Source organism: Sesamum indicum, linkage group LG10 (assembly GCF_000512975.1).
Source record: "Sesamum indicum cultivar Zhongzhi No. 13 linkage group LG10, S_indicum_v1.0, whole genome shotgun sequence".
NCBI classification, from domain to species: Eukaryota; Viridiplantae; Streptophyta; class Magnoliopsida; order Lamiales; family Pedaliaceae; genus Sesamum; species Sesamum indicum.
The window spans coordinates 15,429,282-15,440,043 of NC_026154.1; the positions used below are offsets into that span (position 1 = coordinate 15,429,282).

At 31.8% G+C, this 10,762-nt stretch overlaps 1 protein-coding gene and 1 long non-coding RNA gene across 6 annotated transcripts in view; one reads left to right on the plus strand and one right to left on the minus strand.

The window, feature by feature from the left end:
• The window catches only part of LOC105172687 (probable indole-3-acetic acid-amido synthetase GH3.1), a gene marked incomplete in the record, with an annotated part of 2,285 nt that extends 2,106 nt beyond the window's left edge, over nt 1-179 (minus strand). Inside the window, 1 exon segment of the mRNA XM_011094226.2 lies at nt 1-179. Coding sequence (XP_011092528.1) covers nt 1-91 — 91 coding nt within the window.
• LOC105172688 lies at nt 6,467-10,756 on the plus strand. 5 transcript variants are annotated; one of them, XR_002287969.1, is made up of 7 exons: nt 6,467-6,569; nt 6,650-6,824; nt 6,915-7,188; nt 7,589-7,804; nt 8,158-8,287; nt 9,446-9,514; nt 10,562-10,756. It is a non-coding gene; the product is annotated as an uncharacterized LOC105172688 (long non-coding RNA). The 5 variants fall into 5 exon arrangements; XR_002287965.1 differs by lacking the exon at nt 9,446-9,514 and having other exon boundaries at nt 10,395-10,756; XR_002287966.1 differs by lacking the exon at nt 9,446-9,514 and having other exon boundaries at nt 10,497-10,756.

Here is a 10,762-nt window from a genome sequence, read left to right on the forward strand (position 1 = left end):
GGGTCATCTCTTCGATGAACTGAAGGGCTTTCGCGTCTTTTTGGCGGGCTGGAGTACCCATTTGAGTGGAAGATATCGGGTCAATCTCCATTGAGTGCAGAAAATTGTGTTCGTCTGATTTCTAGAGAGAGAGAGAAAAAGGTGGTGATTGGTGAGTGGTGAGGAGTGGAGAAGGGGAAGAGCAGCACTTATACAAGGAACGAGGGGAAGTAAAACAAGGGCACAACGTCATGTGACACGTCATGGTGGGCCCACATTACGAAAAGAGAGAAGGAAAGTCAGACGCGACAAAGCGGGGGTAATATGGTAAATTCAGATTGTCGGGCGAAAGAAGGACAAGGATGGCCCAGAGATGGAAGCTTTGCTCCAACAAGACGGTGCATGTGGACCCAGCTCTGTTCCACGTCAGCATACGCCCACCCAACCAGCAAGCTTTTCTTGGGTCAACTTGTTGGTCTACGACAGCGATTGGCAGGCGACGGGGCAGGCAATTCCTACTGTTGCAAGACTTGTATACGCATCAGAATAGCAGGAGGAATACGTATTTGAGGCAGCATGTGGGTAATAATGCCGTATTCAACTACGTATTCGTATCTTACGGGGAATAACAACATGCTTACGTTGTTTTTCAAGTTTATTTCTTTGACTACATTAACATAGTTTGACTGACTACGTATTAATCACTTTTTCAAGTTTAGTTCTTTGACTACATTAACATAGTTTGACTGACTACGTATTAATCAATTGCCCCTTGTATAATAGATGTGACCGGCCCCCGGGTATTTAGCCTATTTTATGAAGTTTTTTTACCTATCCCACTATATTCACCACATTTAGACAACTCCTCAATTTATTTTATTATTTTAGAGTTTTTACCATTGTCCATTTAAAATTTTAATATGTATAAATTTATCGTAATTATTCAATTATTTTGATATATATTGTTCAAATAAAATTGTGCAAGTGCAAAACACCTATAAATACAACATTCCATGCAGCAAGTACAAGTTTTGCTACCATTACCTATATACTAAAGCCACGGTAAATAGCTATTTTTAACCATAATAAAAAAAATAATACAAAATTTTAGTTTATCCACCATAAAAATTATTGTTATTATGAAAAATATTTTTGTCATGACTAAATATTTTAACTGCACCCACAAAATCACGATAAAAAATTATTGTATGGTCATGATCAATTATTACTTACTATAATTATTTATTTTTAACTATTGTAATTAACTATGTAGCATGGTTAAATATATACTTCTTCTAATATACTCTTAAGTTGATTTTCGTCTCTGAATGAAAACGTGTTTTCTTATAGCGGAGTAAATATAATTCTGAATTTAGGTTGCAAAATGCTACTGTGATTATTATAAACTTATTATGAAATTGTAATAATTAAGTTGTAGGTAGGGAAGCAATAATAGTTGTAAGAATTTAAGGAAGTAGAGTAGTGGTAAATCATCCATGCATGCTCAATGTCTGAAGCTATAGCAACAAGGTGGTTTTGCTCATTTCCAGCGCACTTCCTGCCTTCTGTCTGTCTTGACTCTTCACCTACCAATCAAATCTCTGAATAGATTGTTCGTGTGCGTGTGTCTGTGTCTGTGTGCGTTTTTATCCCAGTTGACTTTCTCAAATTGAATATTTGGGAGTCCGACATATTTCAAAAACATTAAGTCTATGTTCCATATATATGTGTATATATAAATAAGTACTGCAACAATTATTCGAAATCATTTTATCCAAATCACATTTGGTTGAGAACTAAATTTATCGTACAATGTGTGAAATACATTTGTCATATAATTTATCATTTTTACTTTAATTATGCGATAAGTATATTTGTTTGTCTTGTACTTTGTTCAAATTGAGCAAACCTGATATGAATTAGAATTTCTCCCTGTACATAATGGTTTGAGGCCTGAGTTGGGAGTTAGGTTTAGCATCCAAGTCAAGTCACCCGATTTATTTGTGGTCACAAAATCGGTCTAAACAGCTTCATGTAAGTCCTGGTTATAATTACTCGGTACGTAAATTAATCAACTTAAAAGTATTAAGAATCATTATACTTGTAAAAATCACAACCAACAATCGTTACACGTCTGTAACAAGGATTATTCATCAAAGTGGAGAGGGAAAAAAATATCGAATTTAAAATAAAACCTTTTCTGGAGACCTTTTCCATAAAAAAATCAGAGGATTTGATAGACCGATTTTTTCAAAAATTAAATAATAACCTCTGAGCTAAGTGGGCCCACATAATATAAAATTTTCCATGTATTATAATTATTTATCTAATTATGATAATTAATCATAATTAAATATTATTATTTTAATAGTATTGGAAAACAATTAAACAATTTAACTAGGGTCCCCATATTATACGACAGGGACTTTTCCTCGTGGAAAACTAATTAAAGTATGCATATTTGAGAGCATTACGTATCACATTATGCACGCAAATTAATACTTTGTTGTCCACATCAAACATCTATTTTTTGCCCAACAATCTTCACATTCATCTCCTAAATTCCGTTACCGGTCAAAGCTGAATTATAGCAAAACCCAGTTGTACTTTTCCTTCTTTTTCCGTTGGCTAATTATAGCTAGCTAGCACATTGTTTTTTCATAATTGTAAATATCTTTTTTATTATTGAAAATTTTATAGGTATTTTTTTTATTTTAATATTTATCTAACAACGAATTCTTTATTAAATTTTATTGGATTTTTAAATAATTTTTGTAGTGATTTGATCAAAAAAAAATTTATTGAATTGTATATTATTATTTATACTTTTTTTAATAGGTTTCAAACATTTCTTTAAAAAATGCAAGGGTAAAGCTGTAATTTGCATTAAATACAATTTACCCCTTGTATTAATGAAAAAGTGCAAAAGAATTTCTGTGAAAAAACAAAATACAATTCCGTTACAAGGGGGTGAATTGCACTTTATTTTTTCACGGGAACTTTATTGCACTTTTTCATTAACAAGGGGAGTAAATTGCATATATCCCCATTAATTTTCATTCCACCATCTAAGGGCGACATAATTATTTTGGATAATTACAGTTTAGAATTTGGTGTAATTACACATAAATTTTCTATAGTTTAAAAAATTACATCGAATGCCTCAAACATTTGTTCTCTTCCAACAAATTGATCAAAGTTAATGCAAATTTCTATTATTAGAAAAAAATTAAAATTAAAATTCATATTTACCATCGATTGACAACTACTGACTAATTGCAAACAAACAAAAAAAATTTCTGACCAAAGTAAACAAAAAACAATTGAGCCATAAATATACAATTACATCAATAATTCAATATATCAAATAATTGAGCAATATATTAATTCAATAAATATAATAAAGAATTGTGGAATAAATTACAATACATTCATATAAAAGTGAGATAAATAGCGATAGTTCAATAAAATTTGAATTCATAATTTTGAAGGTTCGTAAAACTTTAATCTTAAATGCTAAAAGAAAACATGATGGGACATTTTCTTCATTCAAAAACAGTAGAATATAAGTTGTAACCGACGGTTAGGTTTTGTGACTGTGACCCAAAGGTTGGGGTCTATCAAATTTCAAAAAGAAGTTGCACTTTTATTCTTTCTTTTCTATTGATGAATTGATCCCTCAGGGAAAATGGCGGTCCTGCACCGACATAGCTGTCAATTTGGCATCTACTCTGTGAAAGATGGGACAAACGTGGAGGCACAGAAGCTATGAAGGACACTTCAAATTCGCTTTCCTCACGTTTTCTTGTTTTACTTGTTAAGCGCAAACTACATTCATCGTTTTTAAAAATATGAAATCAAACACATACAATTAAGCGCATATTTAACTTGCAATAAATTAATATTCTGAATATTCATTTTGAATTGCAAATCAAATTTTCAAACTATTTTTTTTTAATAATCATTTTTAAAATTCCAGTATGTTGTGTAAAAAGCTAAAATCTATTGTTTTTAATCCCAAATAATTATTTCTTACTTGATTGTTGATTATGTTTCTTAAATATTTTAATTCACTTCATTAACCAATAATTTACTTTTAATGATTTTTAATAAATGTTTTTAACTTGTAGGTTTTAATTTTTTGAACACTAGTTGTCGTGATAATATAATAATTAATTTTTTATATTTTAAATTATATCATAAATAAAAATAAAATATATATAAACCAATAAATCATATTTAAAAAATAATAAAATAAAACCAACTTAAGATATTATTGATATAATAAAAGAATTGGTTTAGTACTGTTAAACCGACATGTAGTCACTTTTATTGTAAAAATAATAGTAATTATAATTAATTTTTAAAATTATAATATTTAATATATATCATTAACCGTCGTTTATGAGTATATAATACTTTTCTTTTTTATAGTTTCTATCATAAGAATGATGAGTTTTGCAATTTAGCTACAAAAATTATAAGATCAAATTAAGCTTAACTCTTTTGGTAGTTTTTTTTTTTTTTAAGTCAAATTGGTTTCTACCGTTCTCGAGCTGAGACTCTTAAATCAAATTATTCAATACTCGATTGAAATTAATTAAATAAAATTATTTGAATTTGATTTGTTAAACTTAAAAAATCAAACTTAAACAAAGTATTTTGTTCAATAAGCACTCAAACTCAATTTCATTAGTGCAAAAATAATAACATATATCTCAATAATATCAAATACGTCAGCTCAATTCATGTTTAATCAAACTAAAACTCATTTGAGCTAGATTAGAGTAATAATAAAAATTAAATTCAAATTCAATTATTCAAATGAGATATTAATTCAAATAAACTTGAATAATTATGTATTCGCCTCAGCTCGGACCACTCACAACCCTACGAGTGGCAATCAAATTCAAGTTTTCGGGCTTCAATTTTTATTTTCTGAAATAATGTTTAACGTATATGTATTAAACAAAATTAAAAAATATATGAGATATCCTCGAATAAAGATAATAGCGTATTTATGTAAATAATAAAACTATTTATATAAGCACATATATTTTATAATTTTTTTTGAGTTATGTTATATTTTAAAATCAAGTTGTTAAAACTATTCAATAAAATAAAATTATTAAACTTATAAAATATTAATATTCTTAATAATTGAATTTTGTAATTAATATGAATGAAGCGGAAGGTATTTGTGTATTTTATTTCTTCTGCTCTCCTAAAATTATATCTCAATTTTTTGATAAATACTTTATTAATACCAAAAACTTTTAAAGACCTCTAAAAAAAATAAATTCAAGAGCCGATTGTTGGAAATTGCATTTTGTAGACTTCAATCTCGAAACTCCCAAATTTGCTGGGAGTTGAGACCTTTAGATTGGGCTAATTTCAATTCAACTTCTCTGAAAATATAAAATTATATTTTTATAAAAAAAATTCATAGTTAAACGTACAATCCTCTTTAAAGGTTGACATCAGTAAAAATATATAATTTCTTTTATTTTGTCTCTTATTTATTATTTTTATACTTATAAAAAGATAAATATAATATATACTATATCCATATCTATACTACATAAAAAAATATTTATAATATATTTTAAATATATAAAAAATTTATTTATTATATACGTATAGGAATAATTAGTGTATATATATACTGAACGAAGTTAATATTATTATATTTTTTTCTTATTTATATAAAATTATTATATGTTTGATAATGGATAAAAAAGTTATGTAATTTTGTTTTAATGTCAGTATTTTTTGTTCGAATCTCAATAAAATTGATAAATGTAAATGGTGAATTTTTTAATGGGTATAAGTGTAATTTCGGCAACTTGTTTTTGGAGGAGGTGTAATTTCACAATTTTAAGTGTAATCAACCCTTACCTATAATATAATTTGTCTGATTAAATTAACTGCACGTGGAAACTAGAGAGCGACAAGAAGGAACTCTCGCCGGCGGTACCGGAGGCGCTCGTCGGCTGGCGCATAAGACATTGCATCGGCGGCGTCGTGAGATCGAAAATGGCGAGCGCTCTATACTGAACTTTTTTCTTCTCTAGTAGTACTGCTTTATGCCTTCTCTCCGTGTATGTGTGTGTATAATGGAATTGAAGTGTGTTTGGACTTTGATGTTTAATTTGTATAACTGAACTATGCCGATTTTCTGTCTCCAAAACAAGTTGATAAGTGGTATCGTAAAAGAACAAAGTTATACTGAATCTCGTACTGGTTTATTAATCATTTTAACTGATCCTCTTTATCTGTACCTCCGGGAATTAAAAATCAGTTTCCGATTATTAGACGAAGAAGTGCGATTTCGATTTTAGTTGGTTGTTCTGCTTCTAGACCTTAGCCAAAACGATTTGCATAATTAGATTAAATTATCTCTGAGTCTCATACTTTCTTTCAGTTATCATGCTCTTTCTCAAATGTCTTCACTCACATTGATCTGGTTAGTTATTTTCTGATTGCAGATTGCAGTGCATCACTTTTGCGGATTCCTCTTTCGCAAATTTCTGAGTTCATCCGGAATCTGGCTCTGTTGTGGCTTACTAGTTTGAAACTTTTGCTCCCCAGTAATTGAGAAACAGATAGTTCTTCTTATGCAATATATATTACTATGCCTGTAGATATTACCTGCATTATGTACTTGCAGGTGGGAAGAGAAGCTTGAGACATACGACTTGCTACAGATGATTTCTGGTAGAATTCATTGGTCCTTAAGCACGCAAGTTGTGGCATAAGAACTTTTTTGATGCATTTGATGCTGAATGTGGCTCGAGCGGAAAGTGTCTTTGAAGTTCCAGCCGCTGTAGATGGAAATTTTGAAGGTACTGAGATATGGAGACAAACATATTTTAAATGTGAGATACGGAATAAACATATTCTAAATGTAAATAATTCAATTTTGTATATCGTAGGAGCCTAGGAGGCATTGCTTGGTGGAGACTCAGAAGCATCATTTATAGTTGGCTTAATTCACTAAGACACATGGTAGTTATGCTCGGAATTTAGTTAGACATGTACAATAGCATCGCAGAGTATTTCAGTTTTCTCGATGTCGTGAGTACTCTTCAGAAACTTTTGGAACACACTCAAGGATTTTGAAAATGTTGCCACCAAATCAGAGAGAATTTTCATTTGCGTGCAAGAACCGAGAAAAGTACACATGTGCATCTACTCCAAACTCAAATGGTATGGAGGAGAAAAGTTATTTCTGCTTTAATTGTAGCTTACAATGGAAAAATTCTTCGCTAAACACTAGCTTTGAAAATTCTTGGAGGGAGGGAGGTTGAGGGATAATGAAATGTCCAAGCTAATGATCCTGCCATCTGTGAGACTGAATGATAGGATGATTTTAAATGGTGAGACCAACTTATTTATCAGTTATCACCAGATTCAGGAAACATGGAAGAAGAAGCTTAATCTCAGTCGAAAGTCATTTTAGTTTACTTCAAATGTTACTAAGAGTCTATGATTAAGTTAAAAAAATCTATTCTCATTCATTTATATTATCATTATACTATACGTAGATCCTAATTTCTGTTTATTTGAGTTCCTAAGATTTGGCTTTACCCATTTAATGATTTAATAGTCTGGGAAAAGAGCACCTAACGAAGGCAACTGCCATCCTCATTGGGATTTGGGAAAACTGCCAATATCAGGTTGATATGATTGCATCTCCATCAAAAGAATCAATCCTTTTCTATGATGAGGTAGGGGTATGCAGTCAATTCATATGTGATTCCTGGATCATCTTGACTTGTACACTTCTTTCCTGGCGAAGATCTCAGTATCGACCATTAAAGCGGTAAAATCATGATCTTTGTATCATTTATTTCCATTAGTTTTCCTGGATGGAAGCACTAAAGCAAATTATTTCTCTTTATTGGGGGATTTTTCAGAGGGGCATGCCCTCTTCTCATACATTTCTGGATGAGTCTTTTGCAAATTTCTTGTAAGATATTTCCTTGACAAGAGGCCTTCAAAAAACTTATTTTCTCATAACTGAATATTAGACTTAGTTTACATCCTGAATGATTTCCTTTATATATAACTCAAAAAATATAACTGTACGAGCATGGTGTATTGTTATGAACAACTATATGCTCATATTCTGTTGTTGCTTTGCTAGTTATTCATTGCTTTTGTGCCATTTGACAGGTCAAAGTTGATGGGTTGCTTATGAGATTGAGGGACACTGAACTTAGTGCACTCTCCCTGAGAGTGTGAAACTGTTTATTCTTCGAGAAAGCGGCTGGAGAGAAGTGACGTTTCAGCCCTATTATCGGAAGTAATGTTCTAATTTTCTCTTATATCAGTGCATAAATTTCATCTTTCGCGTGACCTATTAAAATTTAGTAGTGTTTCCTAAATACTCTCAAGCGATCTGCATTTTTGCAACTCAAGATACTGTTAGATTTTGGTTGCCAATATACTCTTGCTGCATCATTGATTGTTTCAATTGCTATAAATTAATTTAATCTTGGAAATTTGAACCCTATCCACTTGAATCAAAATTTGTATCTTCATTCCTCTAAATAATTGCTGCAGAAAGGATATGCTACCGATCTGCTGAATATTGTGAACCTAGTCTCATCAAATCGCAAGGCTACCTGTCATCAATTGCAAGGCCCAAAAAGTTTAATCATAATGAAAATCCTGTAAGAAGTAAGCCTCAAGATAATTTTATGGCTGTAGAAACCATAACCCATTTTCTTGAAGAATTAGAAAAGCAAATGATGTTATAATCTATTTACATTTTAAGAAACCATAACCTAGGGGAGGAAAAAGAAGACTCGTTCATGATGTGATACTACAGCTAGAGACTTTCGACTTATTATTCTTTAATGTTTGTTATTTCAATTCTGATTTGCTAAAATTTCAAGGAAACCATAAGCTGACTGAAATTTATTTGCACTGTGTCTGATGCTTCAAAATACACTTTTCCTCTAAAAATTGCTGGTAAAATGCAAAAGGTAAATGTGGTGAGAGCCTCCAGCAACTGGGAGTCCGGATAGGTTCACAAGCAGCCATATATGAGAAAAAGTGGCCTCCGGTGAATAACTGAAAACATCTATAGTTTTAGATATTGCAGTGAAAAGGCTTTGCTTGAAATTGTAAGGGCTTGAAGAAACAATAATTGAGAGGTGAGCTTTTTAGTGTATACACTATCACTAGAAATATCTCTTATGGTGCATCAGATGTATCTTGATGGTAGGCTGTTGACAACTTCCTAGTTAACAAATGAAAGATACAAGGATAACTGTGATTTGTGGAGCCAACATTGACTTGCACACATGCTATTTAAGTGACATGATATCCCAGTCATGTGGGATCCTGTATCAGTTTTTAGTCATATGAAGGTCCACCGTGTGTTGTTTTGGTTGATAAAGACAATTAAATGGTATGAAAAGTAGTAAATTCAGTCTGATCTTATTTGCTCTTCCAGAAAATGAAATCACATTCAGCTGAAGCCAGGAGCTTAAATATGGCCCAGAAGCAGTGTACTCTAGATAAGGTTAAGCATATTCAACTTTAAATGTCCAGACTGCCCTCTATTTGCAACACTTTAACTGACCGACAATCAATTCCACCATTATCTTTTAACTTTGACCCTTCAGTGCCTTTATCCACTAATATTTCACATTTCACCATCACACTGGTAAATGACGCTTGTCTCACTGCTGCTTCTTCTAAAGATAAAAGCAATTTCTAGTGTTAAGTTTCCAGAACATGGAAAAATCAATTACTGCTAATATTATATGCATGCTTATTTGACTAAGAGGGGTACAGTAAGGAAACCAACTGAAGGTGAAAATTGAACTGGGTGAAAAATCAAAGGTTGGAGCACAATGCTTATTTGCAATCTTCTTGGATTAAGAGTGATGGAAGATTATACCATGTTTGGTTTTACTGGTTTTGGAGAGTGTGGGTAAAGACATGTCTGATGCTACTCATATCTTCTGGAAGCTTGATACGAGTGTCTGGAAAATTTTTATTGGAGATTCTTGTAAAGCCTTTAGAGTTAGATCGCCCCCTTGAAATAGATGCTCCTCACAACTTCCTTCCTTTTCTTTATGATTATTGCGGGCGAAAAAAAGAAAGAGAAACAAAAACATTGTGAAGATAAGCATGTGATCTTCTTTTGGCAACTTCTCGTTGTTTAATGTTCATATACTCAGTGCACAAATTGTCAAATGGTATCATTTAGCTGGTTAGAGTATCTATGAACTGCAAATAGACTTCAGATTTGATGCACTACTGTATAAATCATGATCCTGGAAGTTCTTTTGAGCAAGTTAAGAACTGAAATATGATAAACTTGCTCCTTATTATTGAGATTGCAAAATTGAAACTGATGCTACAGTGGTCATGCCCTTTAAATAATGATTTGGCAGCGTTAAATGATCGGCAAATCACTGAAAGTCATAAGAGTAGGCTACAATGAAAAGTTCCAATTTGGGATGACAGATAAGTACTAACTAAAGTTTGAGATTCAGGTCAATCGTATTTGAATTTGATGGATTTTGCTCTGGTTGTTGTGGATTGAATCGGAAACTTCCAGGCCACATGAAATCTCGTGCTTCCTCGAGGGTGATGTTTTGCTGTGGTACCCCAAATCTGGTATTAGCCTCACTAAATCTTGCACCAATTGCCATAGCATCTCTGCTTGCTTTATGTATGAGGGAGTGCGGTTGCAACCCAAGTGATCTGAACATGGAAGTATGGATAGGCAGACTCATCATTGTCATCATCTTGTGTGACT